At 45.2% G+C, this 13,445-nt stretch overlaps 1 protein-coding gene across 1 annotated transcript; it reads right to left on the reverse strand.

The window, feature by feature from the left end:
- Nucleotides 1-310: 310 nt before the first annotated feature.
- On the reverse strand, nucleotides 311-11,168 carry SFRP4 (secreted frizzled related protein 4; the record flags this gene model as incomplete). The annotated part of the gene is made up of 6 exons (XM_083468869.1): nucleotides 311-2,486; nucleotides 3,293-3,356; nucleotides 6,768-6,966; nucleotides 9,443-9,508; nucleotides 9,608-9,691; nucleotides 10,718-11,168. 6 exons carry the CDS (start codon nucleotides 11,166-11,168, stop codon nucleotides 2,298-2,300), a joined length of 1,053 nt encoding a protein of 350 aa, XP_083324995.1. The 3' UTR covers nucleotides 311-2,297.
- Nucleotides 11,169-13,445: the final 2,277 nt, after the last annotated feature.

Consider the following 13,445-nt stretch of genomic DNA (forward strand, 5'->3'; position numbering starts at 1 on the left):
CAGGCTGACAAACAAATGGATAAACACATGTTCATGTGGTACCTTTGTGGGTGTAAAGAACATCCCAATCCATTCATAAAATGCAAACTAATCTAGGACAGGGGAAGGAGGCGAGATCACAGCCAACGGCCAATCAAAGTTGTGCACGGCCAGCTGTCAGCCAATCAGCATTTTGGGCAACCTATATAAAAGCTTGCAGAATCTGACAAAGCAAAAGGAAATCAGTTTTTCCTTACTAATAGAAAACAATAGAAAAGAAAAGAAAAGAAACTTTGTGAGGTATGTACCTCTTACAGATGAATGTGTTTAAAATTAAGGTGCAAGAGATTTAAAAAATTCTCCCTGTAAAAAGATTGCTTTGACTAAAGACTTACAGACACTAAACACATTGGCCTAGCTCCATGAGATCCTAACGTACCAGCATGCACAGCCAGCTGTTTTGTTTACCTTTGCACTCCAAAACCTCCCATTAATGAAAACACAAATTACCTTTTTCAAACTGCCCAGTGTTAAAAAACATGGATAGCCTATTGGCAATTACCCTGGAGTGCAACTATGAGCGAAAATGCACAGCAGGCGACCTTTTGTCTCTGGGTTATATACATAATGTAGAACCAGTGGAACTAACTTAAAAATGGTGGGGCCACAATCCAGAAAACCGCATGCACAACTGAATCCCACTGTCAGATACAGGCTGTGATGGCTGCCAACTTGGATGATGCTAAAAGAGGATTAGACAAATTCATGGGTGATATTCCTGACTACTAGCCATGGTGGCTATCCTCTGCCTCCACGATCAGACAGTATGCTTTGGTGCTGGAAGCCACAGGAGGGGATGGTGTTCTTGGACTTTGGGGTCCAACTTGTGGGTTTCCCACAGGCAACTGGTTGGGCACTGTGAAAACCGGATATTGGACTACATGGGCCATTGTCTTAGGTACTTAGACAAAAGGCAAAGAAACTGAAACCAAGCCTGACTCTGTTTCTCAGTAAAGCTATTGAATCTCGATCACCAGGCATGAACGGCAGCCTTCGGTACCTGCTGCAAGAAATTGGATGAGATGGAGGGTTCGGTTGCAGCTTCTCATACAGTGCAATGGGTACAGGAATAGTGAGGGTGGCAGCAAACTCCTGTTTTAGAGAGAAACGAGAAAATCCTGTAGTTGCCAATCTTTCTGCAGGTAATAGCACTGATCTAGGGATAATTTATGGGCACAGGAGATCTGGTGCATCAAAACATTTCCTTTCTTTCCAAAACTTCCTGTCCATTTCAGCTACCTTTGCCCTCATCCATGCACACAATGGCAGGTGCTTGCTAACTGGCCATTTAAACAAAGGAGGCGTTTCAAAAGTGAAAGCGATCCACATACACCTCTAAATGGAGGGTGGTTTCCCGATTAGGGCAGATATGTTTCAGATCAAATTGCTAGTAACATTTAAAACATTCTTAGTTCTCTAATTTTTAAAAACCGTATCTCAGAACCCCAGAATGGAATTGTTGCTCACTCTGTTTTAGGAATCTCTGTTCATAATAAAACGACATGCCGTAAATATGCAGATATCGGGTGGTTTCCAACTAAGTCTTGCTCAGAGTAGAGCCATTGAAATTAATGAACCTAAGTTAGTCAAGTCCTTTAACTTCAGTGGGTCTACTCTGAGTAGGACTAGTATTAAATACCACCAATTATTCCTAAACTTTACACACACACCCCCAAAAGGTACTGGTTTTTAAGTACTGCAAAATTAAACATTACAACAAAAGCTGGTCCAAAGGAGAAGTTTGATTTAGTATGTTACAAAATCTGATGACAAAGAAGGCTAGCCAGGAGCGGTGGTGGTTCAGAAAAGCCTTTGTATGCTCTCACACACTTCTGCAGAACACCAGAGAAAGAGGAATATTTTGCTAGAATTCTTTTGCTAGAATTCTTATTAGGAACCAGGATGACCAAGTGATATTCCCCTGGTGGAGCTCAACTATGGAAAAGTGAATAATAGTGGCTGCCCCCAATGTAAAATGTGCAAAGCCAGCCTTAATAGCACGTAGACAAATTTCCACTACACACAATTAAACCACAGGATGCTCTTCAGATGCAAACTGGTAAACTACGACTGGTTGTGCTAAGCATACCCCGAATCACCTGCTTTTCAACCCACCACATGTTAATGCAAAGCTATATCTGCAGCTTTAAAAAATCCTGTAAAAGTAAATTGTTCAAAGGATGTCTGTTTGAAATACAACACTGAACATTTACGTCGATGGGTTCAGGAAACACACCCAAGCCAGCTTCTGGGAAAATTCATATGTTTTTGGGGATGATTTCTTTCTGATCACTTCTGAGCTTGTTGATTTTCTTGGGACTAGTGAGCGCTGGGTTGGTGTTCTTCAGGTTTTGCTTTGGCATCCCGCTGCGCCCGGAGTTTCTAGCATTCTGGTTTTTATTTGGACTTGCCCGTTGCTTCTGTTCTTGGAGTCGCTGTTCCCATCTCTAGGAAAACGTAAATTAAGAAAGCGGGTTAGGGGGAGTTGGAGTCACATACGTATATCCTAATTTAGAGGTAGAACTGAAAATTCAGGCTCACTTTCAGAAATAAAGCCAGCCTGTAAACATTGTAATTTTTTTTGTATTAAGGCTGCAGATCTGGGACCCAGTTCTGACGCTGCCCCTGTCTCCATCTAGCATAAAATGCAGTACGTACTTATTTCTAAAAGCTTATCTCTCCACTAGATGCCAACTTGGCATTATTTCTCATGTTTTGTGAAGTGCGAGGAAAGAAGCCTCAGAGGGAATTTCCAGCAAGCCAAACAGTGGAAGACCAAAATTCCCTGGAACCGTTTGGAAAAGGGTTTTGACAAGCCTGCCAAGGAAGTGGTCATTGCAATACAATAATATCCTCCTGAAATCTTGCGGTGCAGAAGGGAAACTGCAGGGTTGGGTTCATACCATAGCAACTTGTTTATATACAGACAGGGTTTATGTTAATATGCTTCTTGATGCAGCTTCTTGTATATATGTTCTTAATTGTACCATCCAGTGATGAAAATGGGCACATGGTTTTTTCCTAAAATCCCCATATTTTATTTTATTTTTGGTATTCTAAGCTCACTGAGGAAGATGGAGAAAACGTTTTATTGAGACTGTATACCCCCGCAATACATATATCTCTCCACACCATCCCACTTTCCTAATGACTGGTGGCTACAGTTTTTAGAGTATAGCTGTTGAAGAGTGCCGTGAGGCAATGCATCCTATTTTTTGAACATAAAATATTGAGAAGCCTCAGGTGGTCTTACCTTAAATCGTTTACTCAGTGGATCCTTCCATTTTTCAACTGAACACCCATCAAGAAGCATTAACCTGAAACGTTAATTGTAGAATCAAGAAGGGCACAAAAGAAATATCGTTTCCTGAATATAGAATAAAACATTTTAAAAATGCTGGGCTCATTTCAGTCAAAATCAAGCACTTCTAAGTTTCGTTTATTTCGGTGGGGAAGATGTGTCTAAGGCTGAAATCCTATACCCTCCTACCTGGGAGGAAGCCCGACTGAATTCAGTGGGTTCAGTTTCTTCACAGAAATCAATGGATGGATTTCAACTGATTTTTACTCACAGTAAATCTATTGAATTTAATGGACCAAATGTAGTTGTTTCTATGGGCCTGCTCTGAGTAAAACATAGCTGATTCCCACCCAGAAGAATTTATAGTGCAATTCCTTGTCTATCTATTAAAAAGTAAGTTCCTTTGAGTTCAGTGGGGACTTATTCACATCTAAGCATGTCTAGGTCTGCAGTCATATGCATTCTTAACTTCTCTGGACTTTGCCCACAATATTTGATTTAGTTGCCTTTTATCAATATTCCCATTAGCAAATACAATGCAGATGAAAAGGTGTGGCTGATTAAAAATACTGATGGTTGTCTAAATTAACTGCTACAAGATACAAGTCTCTTTGTTTTCTTATTGATTCCAGAAGAATCTTACTGATTATTTGACATCATCGTGTTTCTAGTAACATATAAAATAATTTAAAATACATTGCTTTGCTGTGAGGATAGACACCTTCCTCACGAATCTATTCCAGAAATGGTCTGAAGGAAGTTTATTTATTTTAAGATTGAGGCCACATTAAGCTCTAGAGAAGGCCCAGTCTGGTGCAAGGACTTCGGAGATTCATTTTGGACTGGACTCTACAAACAGTAGAAGAGTCAAACTTGAAATGCCTCTCAAGAATGTAGCCAAAGCATCCAGGTTTCCCAGAAGATGGTTATGGATGAACTCCTTCTATGCGGTAAAAGAGAGTCAGTGCCAAAGGGCACAGCAGTGCAGAGCAGCTGTTTAAAAGATGCAAGATATGACTTGCACAGCCTTTGTGCTGGCATATGTGGGTGCTTGTTGTGTCAGTTCATTGTTAGATAAAATGTTTTCTTTTAGAATTAGTATTATTTTCTGCTCTGCAACCCATGTGTTAGACACCCTTTCACCCTGTACTGTATCAGTCTGAGTGTTAGTGATGAGTTTTGCTGTTGTGACCCCAGTCAAATGTGAGACTTCTGCGTCTTTGAATCCAAGGCTGAGGCCTGAAATACTGTATAATCAGAAAAGGGGGAAACTGCTAGAAACAAGAATGTGGTATTTCCTTCAGCACTTTTCCAGCAAGAGACTGTTACTTCTAACATTTTTAAGAAGCCACTGTAACTCAAACCCTGTTTACATATGGCTAAGTTCAAATGAGAAACACAATATTTTGTTTTTGCTTTCTTTTTCAGATCCTTTAACAAAGCATATAAAATTAAAACCTCAATGACCTTTAAAAACATCGCTGGCAAACTTGTTCCATGAAAAACAGAATTCTTTCTAATCTTTTCCCATTCCTCAGCTTAATTTTGAAAGCCTTCACACTGATGGGTTGGCATTCTCAAATAACTCAAGATTAGTCAAGAGCAGGGCATTTCCCCCCCTAGAAAAAGAGGTGTCAGGACTCAGCATGAAGTTGTTACAGTAACTGCCACACCTTTTTACAACAACAAAGAGAGGTGCCGGACCGTTAAGCACCCCCTGGAAAAAAGCACTGGTCATTCCCACCACCATCTCCAGAATCAAAACACAGGAAGTCTACCTTTGCTTAAGGGTTTTCTATCCATCTTCTCTGGCTTCCTATCCCAGTGTTTTGCAAAGCTAAGCAGGGTCCAGTATGGTTTCAAACTGGATGGGGGACTGAGTGTTGAGATTCTTGCATGGCAGAGGGCTGCACTAGAGATGACCCTCAGGGGCCCTTCCAAATCTATAATTCTATGAAATCCTTGATCCAATCCCTCCTATGTATACGAGAGCTCACATTTGGAATCAAACAATCACAGAGCTGGAAGGGAGCCGAGGGTCATCTAGCCCAACCCCCTGCAATACAGAAATCTTTTTGCCCAACACGGGGCTTGAACCCACAGCTCTGAGGTTAAGAGTCTCATGCTCCACCGACTGAGCTATCCCTCCATATTATTACTAATTCTATTTCTACCTCACCCTTCCCTTGCAGAGTTCAGTGCATCATGCAACCCTACTCACTGGTAGGATAAAGTGGATTTTAGTCATCTGCTCAAGGCCAGCCCTAAAGTAAAGGTAAAGGACCCCTGACAGTTAAGTCCAGTCGCAGACGACTCTGGGGTTGCAGCGCTCATCTCGCTTTACTAGCCGAGGGAGCCGGTGTTTGTCCGCAAACAGTTTTTCTGGGTCATGTGGCCAGCATAGAATAGAATAGAATCATAGAATCATAGAGTTGGAAGAGACCACAAGGGCCATCGAGTCCAACCCCCTGCCAAGCAGGAAACACCATCAGAGCACTCCTGACATATGGTTGTCAAGCCTCTGCTTAAAGACCTCCAAAGAAGGAGACTCCACCACACTCCTTGGCAGCAAATTCCACTGTCGAACAGCTCTTACTATCAGGAAGTTCTTCCTAATGTTTAGGAAGACTTAGCATGACTAAGCCGCTTCTGGCTAACCAGACCAGTGCACAGAAACGCTGTTTACCTTCCTGCCAGAGCAGTACCTATTTATCTACTTGCACTTTGACGTGCTTTTGAACTGCTAGGTTGGCAGGAGCAGGGACTGAGCAACGGGAGCTCACCCCGACGCGGGGATTCGAACCACCAACCTTCCGATCAGCAAATCCTAGGCTCAGTGGTTTAGACCACAGCGCCACCCACATCCCTCCAAGGTCAGCCCTTCCATTAGGCAAAATGAGGCAGCTGCCTCAGGAAGCATGCTAGAGGGTGGCAGTACCAAGCCCCTAGGCCAGTGGTGGCCAAACTCGGCCCTCCAGCTGTTTTGGGACTACAACTCCCATCATCCCTAGCTAACAGGACCAGTGGTCAGGGATGATGGGAATTGTAGTCCCAAAACAGCTGAAGGGCCAAGTTTGGCCACCACTGCCCTAGGCATTCTTTGGTAGTGTTGCATGGCAGCATCACTGCTGCTTACCTGACAAAGGCGGTGGTAGTGGCAGCCGGTGATGTGGGCGGGCTGAGCATTTTGCTGGCAGGACCACCACCAAACGAAGTCCACCACTTCAGCCGTGGCACCCAAAGGCCCTCGGGTGCATCTGTGGAGCTGCCCTACCCTCAGGGGGCATTCTTACGTTTTTCAAGGGATGGGGCAGCTCCCTGCATGTCAAAGTGGCGTGTTGTTTGTTGGGTTCGCCAAAAATGCAAATAAAACATGTTAAAGCAGGCATCTTGGCAGCGGTTTCTTGCCCCCACGATCCTTGCTTACCTTGAGCGCCACTCATAACACATAATGAGGACATCTTGGTTTGGTAGAAGAGGGGGACATTGGCAGGAGGAATTTGTATGCAGAGGCATGAGAGAATGGGGAACAGGAGTTGAAGATTTCAAGACGTCTTTCACGTCAACCATTGTGGTTATTTCATTGCAGCCTCCTCTCTCTAAGCTCTTGACTTTAGCACGAATAACTGCAACACATAAAGCAAAGGTAAACCATAATGCCACGTAGCTAACAGCCGATACTATATATGGTTACTCAGAATCCAGTCTCGCTAAGTTCCACTGCAAGCGGCACATTTGCTACAGAGTAAGTCCCACTGAATTGTGAGACTTGTTCCTGCTTCAACAGACTTCGGATCTCTCGCTGCAAGCCTGCAAGTACCATCTCTGAAATTATAAAACCTTTTAAAAACATCTCTAAAATATGAAGCAGGAAGGAGTATTTTTTGCTTTAGGCAAAAGTTGATGGAAGTTGAGATGACACTTTATTTAGGCACATAAACACACACATAAATGTATGTAAAGATGCATTTATTTTTATTTTCTTGCTTGCTTCTGCCCACAGCTCATTCTACTGATTTCAAATGATTACACCAGTGTGAAAGAACAGGAGACTGATGTGCAAATGACTGGTTTTCAGTTCCTAAATGCCCTGTGCCTAGGATATTTGAGGGCTGCCTGCCTGAGTAGGATTCCTACCTCCCCTGAGAGCTGAGATCAAGCGTTGAAGCCCTGTTGTGAATCCCATTACCTAGGGAGACAAGGTTATCGTTAACCAGGAACAGGGCTTTCTTGGTGGTGGCTTCTCCTTTGCGGAATTGCCTTTGAAAAGAAGCCTATCAAATCCATTCTCACTGATCTTTTAGAAGGTCAGTTTAAACACTGAACTTTTATCTGGCCTTCTGTGCTCCATCCTGTCTCATGTTTGCCGTGCATTTATGGGTGGCATTGTACCAGAACGTGGAGATCCATGTTCATTCACATGAACAGCAGTGTCTACCTTTGAGACATACATTCTGACGCATGCTTAGATAAACATCAGACCTATGGCTACCATTCCTGGACCAATAAGTGAGACATGTGATGAAGCCTGCTGACTCTTTGGAAGCATCAAATCATAACACTGTAGATTTGGAAGGGACCATGCTTTAGTACAGTATTCTATTCAGAATAGCTAATAACCACTTTGGGGACCAATGGCGCAATCCTATACAGACCTTCCCAGTAGTAGGTCTCATTGAATTCAGTGCGCTTATTTTGAGTAGGCATGCATAGGGTTGCTCATAATTGTTGAAAAGTGCCACAGGTATAGGAAGAACAAATGATACAATTTTGATACCAGACTTGTTAATCCAGTCTTTTCAATATCTCCTGTCTCATCCCATTCCTGTCCCTTCTCCTGCGCTTCCACAAAGAGTGTAAACACAAAGGCAGGGAATCTTTTATTTCCCCACAGAACCTTGTATTCTGGATATTGTCAAAAACAACAATGGCTTTAAAATCTGGATATTAGCACTAATTTTGCATTGAAACACATTCCATTTGTCAGTGCAAACACATTTCACACGATCAATTTATAACAGATTTCTAGCGAAACTTAAGATTTATCCAGTGTACCGGTATTTGTCCTGTGTATGGATTCATTTATTTTTACCCTCCCTAAAATAATGCCCTGCTAACTTAATCATCTGAATTTATAAAGCTGGTATTTGGCATTTTAACACAGGGAGTGCTTTTATTCTGCTGTTGATTTCAGCAGAACTCAGCTGAGTTTCCATCTATGCAAGATCATATCTGGACATAAGATATATGATTATATTTAGGGTGGGGGGAGGTGGTTTCTGCAGTCCTATACAACTTACTTGAGAGTAAGCGCCAATGAATACTTTTTGCCCACATTTCTATGCATATTTTTTAGAAAGCTAATGTTTACTGAACATAGTTACGATTAAGTTTTTATTCCCTTCAAGGTGATGGGACTTACACCTTGAATCTGTGCATGTTTACTCAGAAGTAAATACCATTGAGTTCAATGGGGCATACCCCCAACCACTGAGTTTTCCAATATTAAACATGGAGCTGTAAAATGTGTAGATTTCACTGGCATCTAGCTTATTCAGGAATGCACCCAAATATCCTTTCTCTTAGGTATTAAATCAGAAGTATTACTATTATTTGAGAAACACAAGTGCCTTATCCGGTTGTTGTTTTTTAAGTAACACTTTTGTGCCTTGTCCAACTGAGACCCCCAAAGTCTGCTTCGTCGCAATCCCAAGTGATTTGGATCTAAGAAATAAGTTCTTTCATTCTCTCTCCTTTCTTTCCCTTTAAGAAGAAATAACATGCATTTCAGTAAATCTCAGTGTCTTCAAAAACCACTGAAGGCTGGTTCTGATGTGGGAGAAAACCCAAAGTTCTGGAGGAAAGAAGCAACGATAAAATCCCTGCCACGATTCGTTTTGAATTGTGTCTTTTATATGTATATTCTCTCTGGACTCGGATAATTAAAGGGATCAGATTTCCCGAAGAACCGAAGTCCGCTGAACGAAAAGGGCAAAAAAAGGGAGATCCCGATGGTACGAAACCAACCACGAGATGGGAGAGAGGATAACGTAGCAACTTTTCACTTTTTAAATAGAAATAAAGTGTTGCCGACTGACTCACCGTAAGAGTAGTTTTTGGTCAGATACGTCGCCAGTGTGGGCTTGACCTTCTTGCACTTGCAGCGCTCTGCATTGAAAGCAAAACAGGAAAATATACACATATATATAATGGAAATACACATATTCGGCGAGCTGATCGTGTCCGATCTTAGCAAGAGGCGCTCACCGTGGCTCGAGGTCTTGCACTCGGGAAACAGAGGCTTTTCGTGGACCATCACGTCGTCAGATAAATCGATCCACTTCACGTCTTCTTCAGGAGGGAACACACAAAATGGAAATGGAAAAGAAAAAACAGAAAAAAACCGGGAGCAATTAGAAATTTGATGGGGGGGGGAGAGGGATTTTCCTTTAATTTTTAGAAAATATATCCTCATCGGAGAAAGATGGTCTGACAACTTCTCAAACCCCGGAAAAGCGCGCACGTCCTGGAGCCCCGTTGGCAAGCTGAACCCCAGCGCAGTTACTCCCAAGTAAGCCCCTTCGCTTTCCATGGGATTTACCCTCCGAGCAAACGTGCTCAGTCTCCGGGTCGCACTGCGCAGAGCCAGCTCGCTTGGAGGGTTTCCTTGGGAAAAATTCCTCTGAAACTGTAATTACTTGTATGTTTTTAATAGATCCTTTATATATACGTATAGTTTTAATTCTTTGAGTTTAATTGTTTGTTTTTAGCTGCACTTTTTAGCTGTTCTTATTAAATCTTTAAGCCGCCTTGAGTCTCTGTCGGGGAAAAAGACGGGGCATAAATAAATATTATTAATAATAACGGCGCGCACCTGCTGCCCTTGTTTCCGAGGGAGGTTGAGCTTGCGTCCAGGTGGGACCCCTTTGGCAAGGCGTCCCAACCTCGAGGGAAGATCTGACCTGCCTCGTTTCCTCCTCTGCGCGGATGCTTGCGTCCGAGGAAAGCTACCCGGGATCAGGCCGCCAAGGGGAAAAGCAAGTCCCACCGAAATCGCGGGGGCATCTTTCTCCGGCAACGAGGTTGGGGTGCGCCAGCCTCATTTGGGAGACCTGCCTGGGACTCTCACAGACCTAAGGGCCATCGAACTTACTCCCAGGTAAAGATATATATGATCATAGACTGGTAGAGCGGGATGGGACCTCCCAGGCGCATCTAGTCCACCTCTCGCCCTGCAGAAATCTCGACTGAAGCATCCCTGGCAGACGGCCGTCCAGCCTCTGCCTCCAAACCTCCAATGGACTCGTCCTTGTCCGGGGCGCAGACAAGTCCGTGCCCTCCTGCCCGCCCCGTCCCGCGTAGCTCTGCTCTCCTCACCTTCCGGCAGATCCGTGACGATGGCCTCGGGGGCGATGCAGACCCCTCGGTCGTAGACGGGCAGGTCTTGGCAGGCCAGGGCTTCGGGCCAGCTGTGGTTGTACCTCTTCATGAGGGGCTCGCAGCCGTCTCGGGCGCGCTGGCACAGCGCCTTGCAGGGCTTGATGGGGTCGTGCAGGAACTCGACGGCGCAGATGGGCGCGTACATGGCGCACAGGAAGAAGCTGAGCACCGGGCTGCAGCCGGCGGCCACCAGCTCCTGGTACTGCTCGATGGCCAGCACGGCGTTCTCCTGGGTGCTGTGGTGCAGGTGGTTGGGCATGCGGGTCATGTTCCAGGGCATGTGGCGGCACATGGGGATGCGCACCGGCTCGCAGGGGGAGCCGGGCAGCCCCGACGTGGCGCGCCCCAGCCACAGCCCCAGCCACGCCAAGAGAGCCACCGTCGCCATGGCCGGAGAGCTTCGCGGAGGGCGCGCCGTCGGTTTTCCTTTGGAGAGGCGGCGAGGAAGCCGAGTGCCAGCCCTGCCTTGCTCTGCGCGCAGCTCGGAGCCAGGAGGTTGCAGGCAGAAGCGGACTTGGCCGGACCCTCCTTATAAGCGGTGCCGCCGATGACGCGCGAACGGGGTCGCTCGCTCGGGGCCGTCCGTCGGGCCGGGGAGAGATGGGGGCGCTCTTCTCCCCAGGCACGCACGTTGACATCACTTGCCTCGGCTCCCTTTCATCCCGGAGCGACATCATCGCCGGCTCCACGTTTCTCCCGGGGCGTCTCCAAGCGCCGATTCGTTTCCCCCCCAGCGAGAGGTTTGATGAGCGCAATAAATCCTGGAAAGAGATTTGGGGAAAGGTGGGTGGCAGCGGGAAAGGGAGGAGGCGAGCGGGATCTCTCCCTCTGCGCCACGGCCACAAATTCAGACGAAGGAGCTTAGCTACTGCTGCTGCTTATTAAAAGCCAGGTTTAAATTTTCCCTCCTCCTGCGCCTGAAAGCCGTATAGAATCATAGATGGAAGTGCAATGCAGCTTACTCCCAGATGATAGATAGATAGATAGATAGATAGATAGATAGATAGATAGATAGATAGATGATAGATAGATGGATGATAGATAGATAGATGGATGATAGATAGATAGATAGATAGATAGATAGATAGATAGATAGATAGATAGATGATTGATAGATAGATGATAGATAGATAGATAGATAGATGATAGATGATAGATAGATAGATAGATAGATAGATAGATAGATAGATAGATAGATAGATAGATAGATGATAGATAGATGACCACACAATGATAGAATTGTACAACTGGAAGGGACAAGGAGGGTCATCTATTCCAACCCCCTGAAATGCAGGAACCTTTTTCCTTGAACCAACAACCCTGAGATTAACTCTCATGTTCCACCGACTGAGCTGTCCAGCCACAGCAAGTATATAGGGGAATGTACATACATTTATAGATAGATATACCCCTTGGTATTCCTGCACTAATTATACACCATTGGGCACATTAGGTTGCCATGTGTCCAGGGCTGGAGCTTCATGCTCCGGCGCTGGTGAGGGCCAGGCTGGTGCACGTCCTGGGGGTGTGGCGCGCCACCCGCAGGGGCATGGCACCTAGTGTGGGCGGGGGGCAGCCACGATAGCACCCCACCAGGATTGTGCTGCCGGGGGCACTCCTCTTCCTCTGCCAGTGCAAGTGTCCTCTTTTTCCAGGACATGTCCTCTTTTTCATGAATAGAGTCATAATAGCGATCCATAGTTGAAAGTAAAAGGTACTGTAAAGGTAAAGGGACCCCTGACCACTAGGTCCAGTCACGGCCGACTCTGGGGTTACGGCGCTCATCTCGCTTTATTGGCTGAGGGAGCCGGCATACAGCTTCCGGGTCATGTGGCCAGCATGACTAAGCCGCTTCTGGCAAACCAGAACAGCGCACGGAAACGCCGTTTACCTTCCCGTCGGAGTGGTACCTATTTATCTACTTGCACTTTGACGTGCTTTCGAACTGCTAGGTTGGCAGGAGCAGGGACCAAGCAACAGGGGCTCACCCCGTCGTGGGGTTCGAACCGCCAACCTTCGGATCGGGAGAGCGATGCTGCACCAGCAGTGAGCAAAATCTAATAGTAAAATCTGTTCCTTTTTTATCTTTTGGAGACATGAGCCTGAACAGCACCAGTGCACTGACAAACGAAAACTTCTCACAGATGTGGAGATGGTAGGGTTATTACAGTGGTCCACAGTACATGCATTCATTTTTTCCTGTCTCACTGTGATCATTAGTCAAACCAGTTCTGCATATTTTCCATGTAAGCAAAGTCTAAGCTGGAGTTTGTTGTCATGACTGTCCATATACATGTGCGTATGGCTGTTCCTCCGAGCTACTAACGGGACAATGCAGGTGACTTTAGTCATGAGGACCACACTCCATCCCCCCTGGACCTGGAAAGTCTTGGTTCAATTCAAGAGGTCAGTTCTTGTGTTCTTAATAGGTACTGTATGAGCACCAGAGCTGACCTTATGAATTAGACCAAGATCCGCTTAGTCCAGAATTTGTTTCCCAACAGTGGCCAGCAAGCTGTTTCTGGGAAGTTCACAAACAGAGCATGTAGGTAACAAGTCTCAACAGGGAGCATTTATTTATTTGATTTATTTCCCACTCTCTTCATAAACAACCTTGGGGCAGGTCACGTCCATTCAAAGGTTTTTTTTCTTATAAAAACAACAA

Source organism: Podarcis liolepis (genome assembly GCF_965112155.1).
Source record: "Podarcis liolepis genome assembly, chromosome: 12".
NCBI lineage: Eukaryota > Metazoa > Chordata > Lepidosauria > Squamata > Lacertidae > Podarcis > Podarcis liolepis.